General features: G+C 43.2%; 2 protein-coding genes across 2 annotated transcripts in view; both read left to right on the top strand.

Annotated features, from left to right (window-relative positions):
- Positions 1–1,476, top strand: part of CCDC92B (coiled-coil domain containing 92B) — a 358,816-nt gene extending 357,340 nt beyond the window's left edge. Inside the window, exon 5 of the transcript XR_015742093.1 lies at positions 781–1,476. The gene's annotated coding sequence lies outside the window, so the exon portion shown is untranslated. The remainder of the gene's footprint in view (positions 1–780) is intronic.
- Positions 1–18,942, top strand: part of MNT (MAX network transcriptional repressor) — a 72,293-nt gene extending 53,351 nt beyond the window's left edge. Inside the window, exons 5-6 of the mRNA XM_026710215.2 lie at positions 16,656–16,848; positions 17,785–18,942. Coding sequence (XP_026566000.1) covers positions 16,656–16,848; positions 17,785–18,491 — 900 coding nt within the window. The 3' untranslated portion in view covers positions 18,492–18,942. The remainder of the gene's footprint in view (positions 1–16,655; positions 16,849–17,784) is intronic.
- The last annotated feature ends 4,596 nt before the right edge of the window (positions 18,943–23,538 follow it).

Below are 23,538 nucleotides of genomic sequence, written 5' to 3'. Positions count from 1 at the left end.
CAACCTCCAAAGCACTATTCTGACACCCATCCTGAAAAATATGGCATGTTTTTGAAACAGCAGGTTGTGACTAACAGCGACATGCATCAGAGGCTCTTGAAATGTATCTCTAATAACTGTAGAACCAGGTGTGAAAGTATTTTGCAGATGGACCTCACTGAAATGTATTTACAAGTGGGCCACTAGGTTTATGAAAAACCTTTCAGCAAGTGTGCAGGAGGGCAAATGAAGTGCTCCTCTGTACATTTTTAGTCCCACTTATGATTGCTCCTTTGCGCAAACGTGTCCATGTGCCAAGAAGCTGGGAGAATGAGTGAAATGAAAAACACTTCACATGGAGTGGGCATGAGGTGTGGGCAATGGAGCAGTAGTTAGAACACAGTATTGGAGGCTGACACACTGTCCACAGCTGTCCACTGTCCACAGTTCAATCCTAACTGGCTCAAGGTTGACACAACTTTCCATCCTTCTGAGGTCGGAAAAATTAGGACCCAGATTGTTGGGGGCATTATGTTGACTTTGTAAACAACTTATTGAGTGCTATAAAACAGGGGTGTCCAACCTTGGCAACTTTAAGCCTGGAGGACTTCAACTCCCAGAATTCCCCAGCCAGCAAAGCTGAAAGCATTATGAAGCGGTATATAAGCCTAAGTGCTATTGCTATTCACATATACAGGTAGTCCTCGACATATGACCACAATTGAGCCCAAAACGTCTGTTGCTAAGTGAGAAATCTGTTAAATGAATTGTTGCCCCATTTTACAATTTTTCTTGCCACAGTTGTTAAGTGAATCACTGCGGTGATTAAATTAGTAACACCGTTGTTAAGTGAACCCGGCTTCCCCATTGACTTTCCTTGTCGGAAGGTCGCAAAAGGGAATCACATGACGCCGGGACATTGCAAAGGTCATAACGGTGAAAAACAGCCATAACTCACTTTTTTTCAGTGCTGGGCAGGCTCTGTTGCAGTCGTAAGTCGAGGCCTACTTGTAATTTCCCAAACTTCCATGGATTGCAAGATTCATCACTCCGTACTGGACCAAATCCATAAGCAGAAACTCACATATTTTGGGCGTGTGATGTAGGCTAGAAAAATTAAACTTGCATGGAGGAATCTCGAGTTCACCTTGTAGAAAAAGCGCAAACAACGTTAGGCAAACATCCATGTAGTCCTGAGAAAGAGAAAAGCATCAGAAATAAATTTAAAAATAACCATGCCCTGATTCTCTTTGGCATGATAGGGGTGTGACAGAAACTTTCCAGGATTTCAAGATGTTGTGATGTCCACGGTTCCAGTATTTCTTGGAGTGACTATTTTCTGGCCTGACCTACAGAATAACAGAGTTGGAAGGAACCTTGGAGGTCTTCTAGACCAGGGGTCGCTAACCTTTTGGACCTCAGGAACCACCAAACTCATAATTTAAAATCCCGCAGACCAGAGACCCTGGGAAAATCCCCCCAAAAGTCTGCAGGAAAATCCCCACCCCATTGTCCTACTGATTGATCATTCTTTATCTGGGATCACAGGATACCGTCTCCAGCTCCGTTCTCGGGGAGAGAGAGAGAGACTTTTGGCTTGATGCAAGGAAAGCAGCAGAAGCCTTTTTTTCTCTCCCCCAAACTCCGCCAGAAATGAGTCTCAAGTTTGTGAGACTTGTCGCGCCGGCACAGCCTCTTGGAGCAAGAGGCCTTGCAGGATCCCAAAGACTCATTTCTGGCAGAGTTTGGGGGAGAGAAAGAAAGACTTTTGCTGCTTTCCTTGTGTGTAGCCAAAAGCAGAAGAAGAAAGAAGCGGAAAGAAGCAGCCTGGTGGCCAGGCCAGGTGAGTGGGCCGAGTGGGGCAAGTTCCTCACCTCCGCCATTTCCCCCCTCCCCTCACTACCTCAATTGTTCACAACGCAAGCGATGCAAGCTTTGTCTTCCTGCAGGCCATATGGGTGGCACAGCCTGGATTAATTGCTTTGGGGGGTGCTTTTGGGGTGACATTTCTCTGTGGACCACCAACATTTTCTCATGGACCACTAGTGGTCCCCGGCCAGCTGGTTGGCACCAGTGTTCTAGAACAACCCCCTGCTAAAGCAAGAAACCCTATACCATTTCGTGCAAATGGTTGTCCAATCTCTTCTTAAAGACCTCCAGTGTTGGAGCACCCCAAAACCTCTGGAGACAAGTCCTTCGACTGGTTGATTATTCTAAAAAAAAAACCCCAATGTTTTAAAAAACACAAGACTCTTGTGCAGAGATTTCCACTTCCCTGCCCATATTTCTACATTGGTGGAAGGAGAATTTCAGAAAGGAAACCTCTGCCATTGGCACCGCTGTTGGCAGCGCCGAAAGAGCCAGTCGTACAAACCGGTTGCTATGGAAACCCTCACTTTTGTTCCCTAGGAAACAAGTGGAGTTTTCACACACGTAGCAGATGAACACACGGTTCCGGCACCTCTTGTAGACGTCATTACTGGCTTTGGCTTGCCAGAACCAGGGCTGCATTCTTTATATTTCTCTGCATCGGCACCTTCTGCTGCGTAAGGCCCAGACAGAAGGGCTGGCTTTACAAAACAAGATGCAGGTTGCTAGACCTCATGAATATACTCCAGTGAAATGACAGAAGTTTTTGTCTATGAAAAGGAAAGGCTTCTTTTCAGGATCCCCACTGATTAGTATAATTTATGCAGCTGTAAGACGGTTATGCAAATCTGTGTAAGTATGTCTCATCCGTGGTGCTGAATTCAGCTTTTGTTTTTCCCTGGCTTCTGCACCAGAGGGTGGATTTTTGAATGGTAATTGATACCTGTACGAGAAGGGAAGTAGAAACCCTGGCTCTGAGCAATGTTGCCTTTGGCATCTCTTGCATCATGAGCTTCTCCATCTCCGTGCAACTCATAGAAAATGCACAAACATACCCAGGACCTGTTTCGCCGTGCATTCTGCATGTGCATCAGATTCAGAAGGCGTTTTTCTGAAGGGGTAAAAATCAGGAGAATCTCAATGGGCTGCTTTGCTGCTTGGCTTGATTTGCTCCTTGTAAGGAAGGGCAGCTGGGTGACTTTGAGCCAGGCCCTCCCTCACAGCCCAGGAAAGCAGACAGTGCTGTAAGCCGCACAGATTCGTTTGGAAGCAAAGATGGGTAGCAAAAATGAGTTTATTAATAAATAAATACAAATAAATATTGATGGATAGGCAGGCAGACATACAAGGTGAGTAGTTAGACAGACAGGCAGACATGGTAAGGATAGATAGATAGATAGATAGATAGATAGATAGATAGATAGATAGATAGATAGATAGATAGATAGATAGATACACAGACTAGGTAGATGATAGACAGATATACAGACAAGGTGGGTGGGTGGATGGATGGATGGATGGATGGATGGATGGATGGATGGATGGATGGATGGATGGATGGATGGATGATAGACACACAGACTAGGTAGGTAGATAGATGATAGACACAAAAGGTAGGTAGGTATGTCGACAGACAGTCAAGGTAGGTAGATAGATGATAGACAGACAGACAGACACAAACACACAGACTAGGTAGGTAGGTAGGTAGGTAGATAGATAGATAGATAGATAGATAGATAGATAGATAGATAGATAGACAGACAGATGATAGACAGACATACAAGGTAAATAGATAGACAGGCACAGAGACAGATGGGTAGATAGGTCGGTAGGTAAATTATAGATGGATATGCGGATGGACGGACAGGCAGGCAGGCAGGCAAACAACTTCAGAAATCTTGTCCAAGAAAACTGCAGGGTCCAGACAGTTGTCAGTTGTCAGTGACTCAAAGACACACATGCGCATACAGGCACTACTGGGTACGTTTTTGTATATTTGTTTCTCTATATACTGGACCCATTTCCTTTCCTCCTTGTGTTTCATATTTGCTCTCCCGCTGTTCGCCATAAACAGCCACCCTGTGAGGTGGGTCGGAATGAAAGAAAAGGACTGGCTCCAGGTCACTCAGAGGAGTGGTATATATGGCTTTGTGAGGTGGGCCGACGGAGGCTGCCTGCGGTCAGATAAGGGGGACCCAAGCTTACAGCTGCATAGTGGGCAGGACAAAAGATTCAGAAGGGACCTCTCTATTTTGGGGGGCTGTAAAGGGATGGCGGGAGATTTGTACTTTCAGACTTGCAAGATTTCATGAGTTGTAGCTGTACAATACAGGTAGTCCTCGACTTACAACCATTTGTGTAGTGACCGTTTAGAGTTACAATGGCATTGAAAAAAGTGACTTTTGACTGCTTTTCATACTGGCGACCCGTGCAAAGTTCCTACAGTCGTGTTCAGAATTTGAATGCTAGACAACTGGCATGTATTTGTGGATGGTTGCAATGTCCCGGGGTCATGTAACCACCCTTTGCAATCTTCTGACAAGCAAAGCCACTTAACGACCGTATTACTAACTTAACAATTGTGGCAATTCACTTAACAACTGTGGAAGAAAGGTCATAAAATGGGGCAAAATTCAGCAACAGTCTTGCTTAGCAATGGAAATTTTAGCATTTCTTCCTACTGTGCTTTTTTTTTTTAACATGCGGGTAGATTTTCCAGTGGGCCTGCTATTCAGATTTATGACTTTCCTATCTGCAGCTCATAATTCCACCATCGCTGTCTCTGTAATTCATAGATCAGCAGTATTTCGCAGGCTCCCTATTTCTCCTACAATGTTTACAGGTATAATGTGACACTCTCCCCCACACCACCACCACTTAATAAAACCTTTCAATAAATTTCCCAATTCCAAAGCGCACAGCAGTCTAATGGAAGGAACTGTGGTAGGAAGTACTCCTGAAGCGTTGTGTGTTTGTTTGTTTTCTTCACCCAGATTCTCCAGAGAGGAATTCAAAATACATATATATGGCTGTAAACCTGGAGAAAGATGCTGGTTCAACCAATTCAGATGTTGAATTATATAACTAACATGTAAATTTGGAGAAACTAAAGCATGAAACAAATTGGAATGGGATATCTAAAGCACTGAAATTATTTTATCAGTTTTAGCAGTTTTTACTTTGGGAAAAAAAGTAATACTATTGCTAAATTTGCAGATGATACAACAGTGGTGGGACTCATCTCTGGGTGGGATGAGTCTGCCTATCAAGATGAGGTGGACTGGTTGCTTTTGTGGTGTGGAGACAATAACTTGGTCCTCAACACCAATAAGACCAAGGAGTTTATAGTGGACTATAGAAGGAACAGATCAGACATCCAGCCCTTGCTTATCAATGGAGACCAAGTGGAGCAAGTGGCCAGTTTTAAGTGTTACCATAAAAGAGGACCTGACCTGGGGTGCTCACATTGCAGCACTGGTCAAAAGGGCCCAGCAGAGATGATACTACCTGAGACGTCTCAGAAAACAACAACTGAATGAAAAACTGCTGGTGACCTACTGCTGCACCAGAGAGAGCATCTTAACTTACTGCACCTTGGTATGGTTTGCCAATTGCACAGTGGCAGATAGGAAAGCACTCCAGAGCGTTCAAGTCATTGCCCAGAACATCACTGGTTGCCCTCTCCCCTCTTTGGAAGAGCTTTATAGCTCCCGCTGCCTTAAGGAAGTTCAAAACATTCTCAAAGATCCATCTCATCCTGGGAACCCTTATTTTGAACTATTACCATCTGGCAGACGGTACAGGATAATAAAAACAAGGACAAATGGGCTGAAAAATAGTTTCTATCCCAAGGCAGTAGTTCTTTTGAATTCTGCTGTATAATGCAGTATTGGTGCAGTGTCGGGGGGTTTCGGTTCAATATGTGAAGGGTGAAGGATGTGTGTTTGTGTTTATTTTCATGGTCATGGTCATGATGTGCACTGAAGATGGTGTTTGATTTCATTGTACGGGGTGCAATGACAGTAAAGTGAACTAAATGCTTCTGCTAATATCAGACTTCAATCCAATAAGCAGTGTTCCTAGAGCTAACTCAGATAACAGTGTCATGTATTTACATAACACGGACACCATTATTTTTTTAATACAAGTGCTTATGACACCTCAAACTGCAGGTGCTCTTTTTGGTAGGCAATTCTTTATTTTCACTTCAAACACAAGGGTTGTAATATACGGTATTTTCTACTGTTACCAATGGTCAAATGAGTGGAATCATGCAGCCCCACAAGATGATATAAAATAATAAAAAATGAAGGGAGTTTGTTATTTATATACATTAACTATTTTATATATATTTATATGCGGCCCAAGACAATGCCTCTTCACTGAATGCAACCCAGGCAAGCCAAAAGATTGGGCAAACATGATTTAATGTTTCATTGCCTATAAGAAATACGTTAGAGTTAGGAATTTACATATACAAACAGATAAAAGGAAACTATAGAGAACTGCTCGTCACTCTATGCAAAAAATCTTCCCCTAAAATTCATTCTTCTTCTTTTTTCCAAATTTATTGATGGACAGACACACATTTTAATCACTTGTGAAATCCACATCGAAGGTTTAGATCTGATTGACTTACACCCTTTTTAAAAATCCCCTACACAGGGGCATACAGTTTTCTTTTGCTACGTCTGTCTTAGAAATGATGGGACACTGTGACCTCTATTGTTCAGGTTGTGATTTGCTGAAGGTACAAGAAAGACATGAAGGTACCAGAAGAACTAGGCCCTTCTCCACTCCACACCCCCAAAAAACAAAAAAAAAGTAAAAGCCACCCAGGTGCAAAACATGGTTTAGATATGCAGCTAGCACAGCTATGGGAGCTGGTAGGTACATAGTTGCTATAGCAACCACTCCCTTGAGGTAGCCTTGTCTGATGGTGGTGCATGCACACACACTCACACAAAATTATTAAAAGTTGCTGTCGTACATCTGTAAGAACTTACAGAGAAAGGGTTCCTTTCCCCACCCAGAAAGAGTGAACACTCAGGTGTATTTGTGAGTATGAATTTGGGGGGTGGCAGTGTCAAATGTTCCTTTTGCCTTAAATACAGATAGTCCTCGACTTAATGACCAGAATTGAGCCCAAAATTTATGTGAGACAGTTGTTAAGTCAATTTTACCCCATTTTATCCCCTTTCTTGCCACAGTTGTTAAGTGAATCCCTGCAGTTGTTAAGTAAATAACACAGTTGTTAAGTGAATCTGTGTTAAGGTGTTGAGATTTAATAGCTGACCAGCTGTTGTAAGGCTGCTGTAAATGCTGATACAATGAGAATGAGTCAGCGGTATTGCCACTTTATGACTGAGGTTGGGCCAGCAGGGTTATTGCCACTTTAAGAAGTTGTCTATATAAAGGTGGCTATGAGAGGGTGTCTCTTTCTCTCTCTCTCTCTCCTCATGTTCTATCTCCATTGTAGTTCTCCTTGCAGAGTAATGAAGACTGATTGCTTGCCTGGTATGTGCCTAACATGTATATTTATGTATACGACTTGTATATAAACCACTGTTAAAAGACAAATACTCTGTGTGCTGTGTTGTGCTCCTGGGTTGTCTCACAATAGTAGTCATGCTCCAAACACTTCGACAATCTGGCTTCCTCATTGACTTTGCTTGTCAGAAAGGTGCAAAAAGTGATCACATGACCTTGGAACACCGCAACCGATTTAGATATGAGTCAGTTGCCAATTGTCTAAACTTTTTTTTTCCGGTACCGCTGTAACTTTGAACTGTCACTAAATGAACTGTCGCAAGTAGAGGATTAAGTATATAACGTATATAACCATAGAAGCAGTGAAAAGGATGATCTCAGTCCAGTGTTCTTCAACCTTTACCCGTTTTAAGATGTGTGGACTTCCCTCGCTGGCTGGAGAATTCTGGGATTTGAAGTCCACACATCTTAAAATGGCTAACTTTGAGAAACTCATTAGTCCAACTCAGCAGTATGCAGAAAAAGAAAAGAAAAAAAAAAGAACTTTTCAAGCATCCAGGCCAGGGGTTTGCCTCTTCTAGTTTTCCCACTTAGTCTCCCTGTTGATTTTTATCAAGTCTGGCACAGTTGATCCTCTCCACCATCCCTTCCTCCACCCTCTAAAGGGGAAAATATTCAGCCAGATAAGTCAGGAATTTCCTGGAAGCCTTAAACTTGGCTGCGCTTGTCTCCCAACAGACGGTGGGTAATAGGAACACCGACAAAGCTATTGCTTGGATTCGTTCCTCCCCTTCTTTTAACCCAGATTCTCTCTCCAGCATTGTCAAGTTCATTCATTTGCTGTTCTAAACTGGAATGGTGGTTCTTAAGATTTTTTAAAATTGTTTCTTAACAAATAGTAGGCTTTTTTAAAAAAAAAAATATTGACTTTTTGTTAATGACATTTCTTCTTGTTGTTGTTGTTAAGTCACGAAGTCGTGTCTGACCCAATCGCAACCCCATGGACAACGTTCCTCCAGGCCTTCCTGTCTCCTACCATCTCCCGGAGTTCATTTAAACTCACGCCAACTGCTCCAGTGACTCCATCCAGTTACCTCATTCTCTGTTGTCCCTGCCTTCTTCTTCTGCCCTCAATCTTTCCCAGCCTAAGGCTTCTCATTAGGTGGCCAGAGGATTTCAGTTTCATCTTCAGGATCTGGCCTTCTAAAGAGCAGTCAGGGTTGATCTCCTCTCTAGGGCTGACCTGCTTGATCACCTTGCAGTCCAAGGGACTCTTAGGAGTCTTCTCCAGCACCAGAGTTCAAAGGCCTCAATTCTTTGGCGCCATTTTACATTTCTTAGTGCTTAATAAACATCATGTTGTCTGGGCATTTAATTAGCTTAACAATACCGATTATATACTCAATCTCCACCCCTTTTTTCCAGCCACTGGTAAAATAGTTTCCATGTTTGATAGTATTCTTTGTCTTCTTTCTGCTTAATTTTCAATGTCAGTCTATCCATTTCTGTATAGTCTAGTATCTTCTTAATTGTTTCTTTATCTCACGGTTGTTTCTTCATTTTTCCAATATCGGTAAAATTGGAAAACAAATCGTAATTTTGAAGTTGTTTGTGATGAAAAGCCTCCCCCTCCCCCCCAGGTCATCCTTATGTCATACAGGTAATCTTTGGCTTTTGACCATAATTGAGATAAAAATGCCTGTTGTTATGCAAATTGGTTGTTAAGTGAGTCACACCCGATTTTACAACCTTTTCCACCATGGTTGTAAAACAAATCATTTGCAGTTATTAACAACAATATGGTCATTAAGAAAATCTGGCTTCCCCCATTGGTTTTGCTTGTTGGAAGCCAGCTGAGAAGGTCACAAATGATGTTCCACAACCCCAGGACACTGCAGACGTCATAAATCCATGCCAGTTGTCAAGCACCTGAATTTTGATCACATGACCATGGCGATGTTACAGTGGCTGTAAGAGGTGGACTAGAAGACCTCCAAGGTCCCTTCCAACTCTGTTATTCTAATTCTAGTGAGTACTTGGCTGTATGTCACTTTTTCCAGTGCCACCGTAACTTTCAACAGTCGCTAAATGAACGGTTATAAGCTGAGGACTAACTGTACTTCTCTGCCTGTATTAAAAGCACAAACTTTATTGTTGCTTACTTCCCAAACTGTAATGTTCAGCTACCCTATCCTAGAGATGTACAGCTGAAATGGTTTAGGACAGGTGTAGGTGTGTACAGCATACACCTGTTCCTGCTTTGCCTTTTTTTTCGACCTGGCAAGGACCTTAGAATGATAGTCTGCTGGAATTAAAGAGACACCAAGAGGCTTCTCTGAAGCACTTCTTTAGTTGTGCATCCCTAATGAACAGATAATGCAGGCCGTGAACTCGATTAGCCAAGATTCCCTGTGTTTTTTTTTTCCTCAGGTAGATTAGGGATGGTCCAATCTTGGCAACTTTAAGACTTGTGGACTTCAACTCCCAGAATTCCCCAGCCAGCATGGCTGGCTGGGGAATTCTGGGAGTTGAAGTCCACAAGTCTTAAAATTGCCAGGTTTGGAGACCCGTGTTCTAGTAGATAAAAGCAACATCTGGTCCATTCTGCTTCCATTCCAAGTATGGCTCAGAATCTTGGTGTTATTTACTGAAGCATTTAATGGGTGTGAATTATGAAGAACGGTTGACCTGGTCCTTTTTCTATCTGGGGGAAGATATTGTAACTATTAACATAGGAATTTTGCAGGGAGCCTCTTTCCACTCCTCCCAACCACATCTCCTACCTAGCCCAGGGATTTTCAACCTTGGCAACTTTTAGACTTGTGGACTTCAACTCCCAGAATTCCCCAGCCAGCCATGCTGAGGAATTCTGGTGTCTCATGCCTGGCTGGGGAATTCTAGGAGTTGAAGTCCACAAGTCTTAGAGTTGCTAAGGTTGGACCACACCCCTAAAATAGATTGCGGCCCATTTTGGCAACACCCCTGCTTAATTCATTGCACAAGTCTTGATCAGAGATCCTTGCTCAAGTGTGCTGATCTTCTCTTCTTGGAAATCCAGCTTAAGCCCTAATAAGCCACATTTTTCCCAGTGCATTTTTTGTGCCAGCAAATACAGCTGCTGTAATTGTTGCGTCAGCATTGAGAAACCATGACTTGCCAAGGTCTGGGAAGTGGTCTTAAGCCTGCCTGCCTCTTTTTCTTTTCATCTTAGTAATCCTGGACTTAACAACCATTCATTTAGTGATTTTTCACAGTTACAGCGGCCTTGAGAGGAGTGACTTAGGACCATGTTCCACACTTACAACCGTTGCGTGATCAAAATTCAGACACCTGGCAGCTGACTCTTACGATGCTTGCTGTGTCCCAGGTTCACGAGGTCACCATTTGTGATTTTCTGACAAGCAAATCCAGATTCACTTAACGGCAGCGATTCACTTAATAGCTGTGGCAAGAATGGTCATACAATGGGGCAAAATTCACTAAACAACTGTCTCACTTAGCAGTGGAAATCCTGGACACAAATTGTGGTCGTAAATCAAGGACAACCTGCAGTTTACTTTTTCCAGGCTTCCAGAATGTAATATATTCTGATTTTCTTGAATGAAAGCCCCACCCTGGTGTAGTCTATGCTGTGTTTCCTGTATACTTTGCTTTAGTGTTTGTTCTGTATGCATGTTCAGTGTTATATTTCTGTATATTTTACTTCAGTGCTTGTTCTGCCACTCGGGACAAGGCAGATCTACAGATTGCGGGGGGGGGGTGACTTTGCAAATTGTATTGTGACACCAGACAGGATGATGTTGGTTGGTCCTGCGTAATGAATGCCTTCGGCTTTTGCACAAATACATGAGTCATGCTGCTTGGCAGCAATTGCATCCTTGTGTGTGCGTGTGTTGTGTTAAACAGGGTCAAAATGACAAAGCGTTGCAGCCTGTTATCGTTTAGGATAACCTGTCATTTTAGTTACCTGTTAAATATTTATATGGGTTTATAATGGCGAAAGTTGCATAGAGAAGGTAGTTGTGTTATGTTAAGCAGAGTTGGCACCCCGGAGTGGGAGGAGGAGGAGGAGGGAAAGAGGGGATGGTTTGGTGGGAGGGGCAGGCGTGCATGCGTACCCGCACACAAATGCCTACGACGTTGGTGACGTGTGAGTGGGGGCGTAAGTGCCCGCTATGAGACTCGCTTGAGTGGGGCTGCAACTGCCTGCGACACTCACGCAAGTGAGGCTGTACGTGTTCATGGAGGCACGCGCACCGGCTGCCCACTCATGTGGCCCGATGTCAGTTAGGCCGCGGGCCAGTAATAGGCCATGGCCCACAAGTTGGGGACCCTTGATGTCTAGGACTTTTCCCTCACAGCTTCTCTCTCTTTCTTGTGACTTTTCAAATTGTTCTGCATATTGACTGCACTTTATTATAAAGATTCTGTGTACACAGGCGGTCCTTGACTTACGACCCCAATTAAGCCCAACATTTCTGTTCTTAAGTGAGATATTTGTTAAGTGAGTTTTGCCTCATTTTACGACCTTTCTTGCCACAGTTGTTAAGTGAATCAGCGTGGTTGATCAGTTAGTACCGTGATTGTTCAGTGAATCTGGCTTCTCCGTTGATTTTGCTTGTCAGGAGGTTGCAAAAGGTGACCCCAGAACGCTGCAGCCGTCATAAGTATGACTCAGTTGCCAAGCATTTGTATTTTGATCACGGGGCTGCTACAAAGCCTGTAAGTGTGAAAAATGGCCCTAAGTCACTTTTTTCAGTGCCGTTGTAACGTTGAACGGTCAACTACATGTACCGTTGTAAGTCGAGGATTACCCGTATTTGCAAGGAGCAGAACTTTTTAAGCTTACTCGTTTCCCTTTTTTCTCAAGACAATAATTACGTTGTAATATACTTTGCTTCTCTGTGGCCTCTTCGGCACAAGCAGTACACACAATATACACTTTTCAATATACATTCGTGCACACACAATATACATTTTTCACCTGCAATCCTCTCGAAAGCCGTGTCCCCGTCCGTCCCGCCAGGCCGAACTGCCAATTTAACGGAGTTCAATGCAGGGAAAGTGATAACATGGAGAAAAGTTCACAGACTCACAGAAAAAGTTTCACAGTCTGCAATTAATTTTGAATGGTTTGGTGAATCAACACCTGCCTTTCCTAAACTTGTAGCCACCCATTAGGTCACAGAAAGAGCTGCAGCGATAAAAGCAACCCTTTTCAAATCAAAGGGCCCATTTCTGAGCCCTTTCTGAGAAGCTCCCTTTTTCAACCCCAAAGATCCGCTGGAGGATGGTTTAAGGCAGAGGCCTCCAAATTTGGCAACTTTAAGACTTGTAGACTTCAACTCCCAGAATTCCACAAGTCTTACAGTTGCCAGGTTTGGGGACCCCTGGTTTAAGGACTGACAGTCTAATTCAGTCAAAAGACCTTTCTCTACAAACTTGCCCTCAGAACATCCCTTTGTGCGTTAAGTGGATCTTACGCCGAGGCTGATATACGTTGTGTTTCCTCCTCCCTGCCTTCATCCCCCTCCCCCCCCTTAGCTCCTTTCTGTTTGGGGTAAAATCAGAACCAGCCACCTTCTCTGCTGCACCCTTCAGATAAGGCTGTTCTGAAAACAAGACTCATAGACGTCAGCCGAAATTAGCAGCCCGGGTGGGGTGAGGTAGTTGCGAGGGAGGGGGGTGTCCAGCCATGCCTGAAAGGAGTGAAATAGGCCGCACTACCAAAGGAAGGAAGCTGCTCCTCCCCCCACCCACCTCCCAAAATACAAACTCATAAATCACAAGAATGTATTTGGCCATGTGAGCACACACACACACACACACAGAGGGAGAGGGAGGGAGGGAGGGAGATTTACTCTCTTAAGTGTTTTGGGAAATGCTCCGTTTTTAACCTGGCCTGCAAAACCTTATAATCTGTCTCTAGAGACATTTTCAGGCCTGGATTGTGTTCATTAAGAGATGCTTAATACAAACCGATAATATTTAATCTTTCTAAATGCAATGTAGTTCACTCGTCTCAACAATTTATGGGCAGTCCTCGACTTATGACAGCAATAGAGCCCCAGAATTCTCTTGCTGAGCAGATAACGGATAATCAGAGTTGGAAGGGGCCTTATAGGTCATTTAGTCTAACCCCCCTGCTCAAGCAGGAAACCCTACACCATTTCCGACAAATGGCAGTCCAATCTCTTCTTGAGAGTCTCAAGTGATGACAGCCGTTTAGTGAGTTTTGCCCTGTTTTTTACGGCCTTTCTTCTCACAGTTGTCCTGCGAGTTGGCTGTGGCAAATTGTCACAGACCCTAAACAAAAGGGAGAATCAGGCCCGCCGAGACAGCACTTCCTTCAGCTCATTCCTACCTTCCCTCTTTTCAAGGTCCTAGACCTCATGGAGTTTCTTCATCTGAGTCACAACTGGATCATTTAGGATAGGAGAATTATGTTGAGGTGGTTTTTCCATCCTCAGTTTGCTTTGAGGTACAGTATAGAGAATTGGCACAAAAGGAAGAAAGTGAGACTTATGTTCACTTTCCTTAAATGACTGTTTTGTAAAGTTGACCTCAATGCATGGCTAGTATAGCTCCAAACGGCCTTTCCAGAGCTTGGGACAGAGAATGGCAGTTTGTCAAGAATTAAAAACACGTAAGATTGGCACATTCTTTTGTTTTTGGGAGAATGGTGCGTCAAGAGGATTGAAAAAGCTCCCTGTTCATGAACTTGGAAATCAGATAGATGTTAAAATCAGCCTATCCATTGCCAAGATTTTTGTAACCAAATCCCCTTTCCTTTCCATTAAATTGTGTTTTTTTTTTAAAGAAAACCTTAATATTTTTATTTTATCATAAGGGGCTTCTCAGAGCTTAAATTAGACAGGAATGCTCAGCAGCGATTGCATTTAACTTTGGAAGAGCAGCATTTTGCTTTGCTAGTTTTTGTTTTTTTTTAAACTCTCAGGTTGCAAGATAAACCTCTCTAGTGCAGAGATGTGGAAGCTTGGCTCCTTTATGACTTGTGGACTTCAACTCCCAGAATTCCTGGCTGGCTCAGGAATTCTGGGAGTTGAAGTCCCCGAGTCATAAAAGGGCCATTGTTCCCCACCCCTGCTTTAGTGGGCTCAGCAAATGTAACTCCCCCAAAGGATGTGGGGCACAGAGGCACAACAGTTGCACCTCTTTAAAGCAGCCATGGGTTTTTTTACCCCCTCAGTGATGACAGACCAGCTGTGGAATCGTAGGACTCAAAGAGCTGAATCTAAAAACTCCCTCGGTTGTGTTATATAAATATGCTTGCACTCCATTCAGCTTCACGCAGTTGTTCCTTCAGGCCATCGAACGAGCAGAGCGTAACTGAATCATGTTTGAGTAGAGGAGCTATGACCTCATAAGCTCATTCATCCGGTTCCTTGGATCATTAAAACACCGTTCGCCCAATGTTGGTTTAGCCACTGATTCCTTCGTCTCTCAGGCTTCAGAGAGGGACAAACGCACACTTAGGGAAAATGATGGATATTGTTTCCAGTGAAGAAAACCCTGAATCAGCCCTACATTTGCTCATTCCTTATTCTTCTCCTTCCTTCCCAGTAGAAACAAATTGCATTGGAAGTCAGATTTCCTAAAGGTGCATTTTTCAAGAGGCAACTGGACTTTCTGGTTTTTCTTTGAAGACGGTTTAGCTTCTCATTCAAGAAGCTTCTTCAGAGAGCAAAGAGCTGAACAAGCTTCTTGGATGAGAGAAGAGAAACATCCTCAAGGAAAAATAAAGGAAGTCCAGTTGCCTGTTGAAAAAAACACCTTTGGGACAACCATGGCCTGGATGATTGGGATTCTCTATAGATATTCAGATTTCCTTGTGCACCAAAGCTAGTGTGGATCCGAAGAATGGAAATCTCTTAAATACTCCCCTCCCTCGGGATTTGTGTACAGGTAGTTCTTGATTTACGGCCAGAATTGAATCCAAATATTTGTTGTTAAGCGAGGCGGTGGTTAAGTGAATTTCCCCCCATTTTATGACCTTTCTTGCCACAATTGTTAAGTGAATCACTGCAGGAGTTACATTAGCAACATGGTTGTTAAGTGAATCTTGCTCCCCCATTGACTTTGCTTGTCAGAAGGTCTCAAAAGATGATTATATGACCCTGGATCATTGCAACGGTCATAATAATTATGAACCAGTTACCAAGCGCTTGAATTTTGATCGCGTGATCATGGGAATGCTACAAAGGTCATACAAAAGTGTGAAAAGGGACCATAAGTCACTTTTTTCAGTGCCATTGGAACTTTGAATGGTCACTAAGTGAATTGTTGTGAGTTGAGGTCTACCTGTAATTCTTTCTGCTCGCTATTAAGAGGGGACACTTGGCTTGGCACAGAGATCAAGGCCGCAGCCTGTCGCAAGTGATCTTGATGGATTTGTTGCTGGTCACCCTCATTGCTTAAGAGCAGAGGTCTCCAACCTTGCCAACTTTGAGACTTGTGGACTTCAACTGCCAGAATTCCCCAGCCAGAATGGCTGGCTGAGGAATTCTGGGAGTTTGAAGTCCACAAGTCTTAAAGTTGCCAAGTTTGGAGACCTCTGCTTAAGATAATTACAAACAGTATTTCACCCTCCTCTGTGCCCTTTAGTTGCTGCAACAGGAATATAAAAGAGGCATTACCACATTCAACGCAGAGAAGATGCCGCTGCTTTAAATCATCCCAATCCTGGGTCCTTAAATTGCTTTGTCCTGTGTGAGCCATTGATCCCAGTCGCTGAGGGTGATGGGAAATGAAATCATAAATGTTAGGAGCAGCCCATGCCTGAGAAAGCATGTGGCAACTTCTTTGAAGAGGCATTCCGTGTTCCTTTTGAACAGTTTCTTCTAAAAATCTTTAAAACACGCTATTTTTCTAAAGGTCCATGAAAAACCCGGCCTTTGTTGAAGAGGACAGCTAATGGCCTACATTCTTGCAAGTGTGATATACAAAATTTTGTAGCTCAGCTTCTCCCTTATCTGGGCGTGCTAAGAAAATGAGGATTTCCTGTAATTTGCATGGTCGAGCAAAGTTCAAGCGATGAGATTTTTCTTCCAGAGCTCTGTTTCTGTGGAATGCTTCAGGGATCTCCAATCTGGGCAACTTTTAAGACTTGTGAACTTCAACTGCCAGAATTCCTTAGCCAACAAAGCCGGGTGAGGAATTCTGGGAATTGAAGTCCACAAGTTGCCCAGGTTGGAGACCCCTGGAATGCTTCTTTTGTCCAAGGAAGAAAAAAAAATCTCCCCATCTCCCTTTGGAACCTCCTTTCTTCTGATTTCACCTTGTGCTTTTCTTTGCAGACCTTGAAACGCAAAGAGAAAGAGTATGAGCATGAGATGGAGCGGCTGGCGAGAGAGAAAATTGCCACACAGCAACGTTTGGCAGAGCTGAAGAATGAGTTGAGTCAGTGGATGGATGTCTTGGAAATTGACCGGATAATCCGCCAGACAGTTCAACCAGAAGATGATCAGGCATCCACTTCAACTGCTTCAGGTATGTTGGAATGTTTTGGTGCCATTTCACAACACGATTCCATTTTGTGGCAAGATTAAAAATAAAAAATAAACAAAATATAAAAGGGAAAGGAAAAGGAAGGAAAAGAAAGAGGAAAGAAAGAGAGAAAGCAGGACGAAAGGAGAAGGAAGGAAGGAAGGAAGGAAGGAAGGAAGGAAGGAAGGAAGGAAGGAAGGAAGGAAGGAAGGAAGGAAGGAAATGTGCACTGCAAATAAAACTTGTATGTGCTGGAGAAATCATTTCAGTGGTGAGATGAATGGCATATAAATTAATTACATAAAAAGATGTTCTGTTACTCTAAGTAACACTACTACTGCATGAACTGCATTGCATTACCTATCATCTATCTGTCATCTCTATCTAAGAGCTCTGGTGGCACAGTGGTTAGAATGCAGTATTGTAGTCTAATTCTGCAGACTGCCAGGGGTTCGATCCTCACTGGCTCAAGGTTGACTCAGCCTTCCGAGGTGGGTTAAAATGAGGACCCAGATTGTTGGGGTCAAGATGTAAAACCTTTTAGAGAGGGCTGCAAAGCACTGTAAAGTGGTATGTAAGTTTTGCTGTTCATCCATCCATCATCCATCCATCCACCTATGGTATCATCTATATATCATTAACATCTATCTCTATTTCTCTATCTAATGTATCTATATCTATCTATATATCATCTATCTCTATCAGCTATTTACATCTATCTATACCTGTCATCTATCGTCTATCTATCTATCTATCATCTATCTATCTATCTCTATTAAATTTCTACCCATCGCATCAAAGTGACTCTGGGCAGTTTACAACATGTGGCATCGGAAATAGCGATTTCAGTGGTCAGATGACCTGATTTGGCCTCCTGCGGGTTCCCACCTTTTCCCTCGCCCAGAATTTGACATCTGCCTTTGTTTTATCTCCCCGCAGAAGGAGAAGACAATATGGATGAGGACATGGAAGACAACAGCCCTGTCAATTCGTTGCCGAAGCTCACGCACCGCCAGCATCCCGAGCTCTTGAAAGCAGTGGCCCCCATCGCTGCTGCCCATCGCCCATCGGTTCTGCCGCTGGCCCAGAAGCACGTCCCACCCCATGCCCCACCCCCCCTCCAGCCCCAGGCCCTGGTTCAGCCCCAAGCGATTGTCCCTGCACAGACTCACCTCGTGGCGGCTTCCACCGTGCAATCGACTGTTATCGCCCACACGGCCACTACCCACGCCTCCGTCATTCAGACTGTCAACCATGTCCTCCCGGGCCCCCAGCCCAAGCACATTGCCCACCTCGCACCCTCGTCCACCTCCAGCCCAGTCCAGCTGACGACCACGGCTCAGCCCATCGGCCACATCACTGTGCACCCGGCCGCCCTCAACCACGTAACCCACCTGGGTCAGCAGCTCCCCCTGTACCCGCAGCCCGTGGCGGTCAGCCAGCCCGTGGTGGGCCACATTGCGCACGCCATCTCTCACCAGCAAGTGAATGGAACTGCCAGCCTTGGCCAGCCAGCGGTCATGGCGAAGCCCGGCGTTGGAACTCAAGTTATCCACCACCAACAGCTGGTGGGCCAAACGGTCTTGAACCCCGTCACCATGGTTACCATGCCCCCTTTTCCCGTAAGCACCTTGAAGCTGGCGTAGAATCAGCTGCAAAACAACTGGATAAAACTCCATACATTCCAACTGTGCCCCGTGGCAGAGAATTTAGGAGTGAGAGAGGGTTGGAGGCCCTGACCCTCCAGCGAGAAGATGGCGCAAGAGAGAGAGGGCTGCGGGAGAGGCAGAGATAACCTTTCCTCCCTCCACCTGTCCCTTCCCCAGTTTTTTTTTTTTTCCTGTTTTGATTTCTCTCAAGAAACTTGGTCATGGGAGGGAGGGCGTGGGGTGGGGTGGGGAGTAGAAAAACCCATAAGGGCTGCTTCTGCACTTGAATTTTCCCTAATCAGAGAGAAAAATAAATAAATCAATAAACTGTCCTTCACAGTGATTTTTTTTTCTTTTGACATGTAATCAGTGAAATAAGACTGTAATAAAGTTCTTAAGACATTGACTTTTCCTTTCAACCACCCCAGTCGTCACGACCGTTTTTTTTTTTTAAAAAAAACTTCCATTATTTTATTTTATTTTTTGATGTGTTGCTTCTTCATAGTTCCTTTTTTTAATGGCTGATCTCTTTTATTAAGACTTTGCATAGAGGAAAAAGAAAAAGAAATAGAAAATATATATATATATATTTATATATATATATCTACCTGCATATAGCTACATATGTATAAAAATATGAACACCATCGATGGGCAAATCCTTTTGTTTCCAGGAATAATGGACACATGTCAACATCACTCCTCCTGCTTTGAAAGGAGAGAAGAGATAGCATCCTTTCTTTTTTTTTAAAGCATCTTGAAAAGATAAAGATGGTTTCGTGGACCAGGGTATTTAAAAAAAAAGGCAAAACACATTACTCCTTCCCCAACTCCTCACTATATTTACATTTCAGTAAAATCATCCATAATCACTGTGACTTGTTATGGCATTTTAAGGATACCCTCTGTCTAATAAAAAGGTAAAAAAAATGAGGTTGCACACCTGTGGAATTTGTGATTTATTGTAATGTTCAAACCACCTGATCAATTGATTTTTAAAAAAAAAAAATTGTTTTCTTACTGCTTTTATGCCTGATTTGGGGTTTGATTCTGGGCCTTTGGATATCTAATGGTTCCTGAATGACTTGGATCCAACCTGTGGCTTGGATCCAGATAGAAATGAAAACTCAAAAAAAAAAAATCTTGTGATCTGAGGAGCAGGGAGCAAGTCATAATTCTCTCTGTTGAAATGCATAATTCATCCATAGCTCCTTGCTCTTAAGTTTTATTCCATCTTTTAATTGGTACGAAGTTGGTAGCCAACACGGAGGGTTTGTGTGAGGGTAGTGAAATGTTGGAGCCTCCAAATCTTGAAGTGAGTTTAAGAATAAGTTTTAGGGATTTTGTTTTTATTTTTTTTACTTGCACATTTTATTTCTTGTTAGATGTTCAGGGAAGTGAAATGTTCAGAGTAGCATGCAAAGCACACTGCTGGATTTTATCAAGCAAAATTACTGTTAGCTCATTGGCAGTTCTGGGTTGCATCAACCCAGCTGGAGAACTTTGAAGTACACTTGGGTGGATCAAAGTGATTTGGTTAATTCAGTAAACCGTGATTAAAATAAACTATGCTGTAGCGTTAAACAAGCAACTGAGAAGAGGCTGTTATGTGCATACTTTCCATGGTTTGCCTAGGAGAGAAATTCCTCTGTGAATTAGCTGTGCTTGATAGAAAAAGGGGAGAAAAACTTATTTTCATGCTTGACTAAGCTGCTTGCCAGTACCCAGGATTATGCTGACATTAATTCTTTGAGATTTTAGATAGGGTTCTTTCTAATCAAAATGAAAGCCACCAAAAGCTAACAGCCAGAGATCGCCTATTTTAACCGATCCTCTGCTACTAAGCCTACCCCAGAACTATATCCCTTTGGCCTGCCTAGAATTGTATTGCTGAGGCAAAAGTAACACAGACTAGGTAAAAGAGACAGGAAAACTTTTATCATCTGTTTTGAGATGGGTGAAAATTTATAATTCCCATCTTTCGGGACCAATCATCTCTTGCCATAAGCTAGTGCTGACCATTGCATTCATTCTGGATGAAAAAAAAAATACTAAGGTGCCCAACACATATGTATTTAGTTTCAGTTGATAAACCCCCTAACAGCAGCATTCACACCACAGTCTTGATGAAAGATGTAACAATTGCATTTATTCCACATGCTTCAATTGTGGTATAGGAGGGTTGGGTTTGTGGGACTCAAATGTAGCTTGCAAAACCAAAGGGGCTCTTACGGATGATGTGTGAACCCAGCCTAAAGGATTCAATTGGTTTGCCTGTGTTTTTACATAGTTTGGGTCTGTTTTCTTGTTGACTTGTAGTTTAACAATGCCAAGAATAAATCCAGCAGACTGGTCAATCTCAATCATTCTGCATTTTAGGTGCTATACTGAATCTGTCATGGGCTCCAGTAAGCAGGAGTTTCTGGTGGAATCCATTGCTGTATCCAAAGTGGCTTTTTCAAATTTTAAGTGTGCTTAGCATGGCTGACCTAATTACGACAGAAGAGTGCTGCAATTCCTTTTTCTTCTGTTTTAACTAGCAGGTTCCCAGGCAGTGAAACACTAATAATCCATGTTAGAAAATGTTTCTTTTTGTTTTGGGAAAATGTTCCTAGAAGCTAGAGTCTGAATGAATGAATGACACTTATGACAAATGCATAGGATTCTAACACACAGGTAGTCTATGCTTAGCGACTGCCTCATTTAGTGACCATTCAAGAGCCACGGTGGCGCAGTGGTTAAGAATGCAGTACTGCAGGCTACTTCTGCTGACTGCCAGCTGCTTGCAATTTGGCAGTTCGAATCTCACCAGGCTCAAGGTTGACTCTGCCTTCCATCCTTCTGAGGTGCGTAAAAATGAGGACCCATATTGTTGGGGCAATATGCTGACTCTGTAAACCACTTGGTCAGGGCTGTAAATCGCTGTAAAGCACTAAATAAGTCTTAAGTGCTATTGCTATTCACGGTTCCACCAGGGATGAAAAGGTAACTTTCCAATCCTTGTTTTTATGACCTTCGTAGGCCTGTAAACAGGCAAGCACAGTCACCATTTCACTTAGTGCTTCACATAACAATCAAATTGTAAGCTCCGATTGTGGTTGCTAAACAAGGACTCCCTGTATTTAAATATCTCTCATTTGACTTCCTGCCTAGTTGAATATTTTGGGGTGTCCTAGGAAATTCTTTAAAAGAGAAGGTTCTTACATAAAACAGCACCCACATCCAGAGATAAGACTGCATCAGCTTTGGATACTGGCACAGTTGTAAAGTTATTTCCTAAGAAAGGCCTTTTTATCCTTAATCCCAAGACTCTGGCTCAGTTGGGACCACAAAGCCCCTGCTACATTTTTAAGAATCTTGAGGTGCATATAGCCCAATTTGGCAATGCAAAATACAAGTGTTGATGCTTTCTGGCTATGCGAATGGGCTGGAAAAGTGGAACGTTCTGAAATACGTTTGCCTAAAAGAGAGACCAGGGCTGGTTGAAACTCTGATTTTAAAAAATCCCCCTCAATTACTGCGTTTGCAAGAGAATAGCCTGCCACCTTCCGCTGACATTTAAAGGGGCTGGCGTGCATTGAGGTAACTCAACAACAGGGTTTTCCAACGGACTCCCTTTTTCTCAGCCAACAGTTGAGCTACTGATCTGTGCCGCTCCTACAGAAAACCTGTTCTGAGTCCCTCCATCTCAGCCTTCCAGCGCAATGCCCTCATTGGACAGATGAGGCTTTTAGGGGGTGGAGAGATACTAGTGTCCATCTTAGGATATACCTACTTGGAGAGTGCTGGAGGCTCTTCATCATTTGAGTTTGCTGATTGAGGGCGTTAGGAACATCCACCTGAATTATCAGCGAGTGTGGATAATTGGCAAATGTGGTTTATCCCAAGCCTAGCCTGAAATGAGCAGACCACCGATCATGGCTTGTACTTTGCATTCTATATCTGGATGGGGGGGGGGGCTGCCAACTGCCCCCACAACATTGTATTTTTATCCTGCCTTGATTATAATTCAAGCCTGAAGGCATAACCTAATCCTTCTGCTTCCTATGCTCTCCCCAACAACCACTTGTTGCCTCCAGAAGTTGTTGATGCTCCAACACTGAAGGATTTTAAAAAGAGACTGGACAGCCACTTGTCCTTTATTGTATAGGACCTCCTCCTAGATCTACAGTAAAAGGTTGGACTAGAAGACCTGCAAGGACCCTTCCAACTTCGTTAATTCTCTCTGTGAGGGGGATTGGGCTGAGATGGAGTGATTGGCCCCAAAGTCACCCAAGTGGCTTCCATGTCTAAGGCAAGTCTAGAAATCACAGACTCCTGGTTTCTAAACCAGTTCCTTAATCTAAAGTTTCTCAACTTTGGCAATTTTAAGATGTGTGGACTTCAACTCCCAGAATTCCTCAGCCATCATGGCTGGCTGGGGAATTCTGGGAACTGAAGTTCAGGCAGCTTAAATTAACCAAGTTTGAGACTTAACCTGCCTTAACCACCACACCAAACTGTTTCACCAAATTGATGTCTCTGAAAACACATGGGTGATTTTTTTGGCCCCAAAATATAATCCAGAATGAGGATTTGTTTGTGCACTCAAAAAGTAGCCACCTTTTCTTGCTTGTGAAAGATTTAGAATGTATCTCAGCATCTTTTGATCCTGCAATACCTGATTGCATTTACAAGAAAGCAGTTTATTATTTGATTTATTTTTTATTTTTTAAAAAATGGTTGAAAAAATAATTAGAAAAGGAAAAAAAAGTTGGAACCACCTGAATAAGTTTTCCTCAAAATTCTGGGCAGCTGTGTGGTCTAGGATCAAGCCTGGTGACAAGATAGGTAGGTTCTTGTGTTCTGTAAAATACAGGAACCTTAATCTTTCAATTGATCTGGATTTGTACTGAATATTACAGAAATCTTTGATCCTTGATCTGTTGACCTGTTTTTCTGGAGATACTGACTTATGATTGGCAGACTCATGACAACCTGACACTCTGCTGGTTGTTTGCTTTCTGAATCAAACAGGAAACAAAGAGCACTGCATAGCCATTAAA

The sequence above is a fragment of the Pseudonaja textilis genome, chromosome 1, assembly GCF_049901715.1.
Source record: "Pseudonaja textilis isolate UNSWEBS1 chromosome 1, rPseTex1.2, whole genome shotgun sequence".
Classification (NCBI taxonomy): Eukaryota; Metazoa; Chordata; class Lepidosauria; order Squamata; family Elapidae; genus Pseudonaja; species Pseudonaja textilis.
Note: the sequence above shows the minus strand (reverse complement) of the source record. Positions and strands in the feature narration are given on the sequence as shown.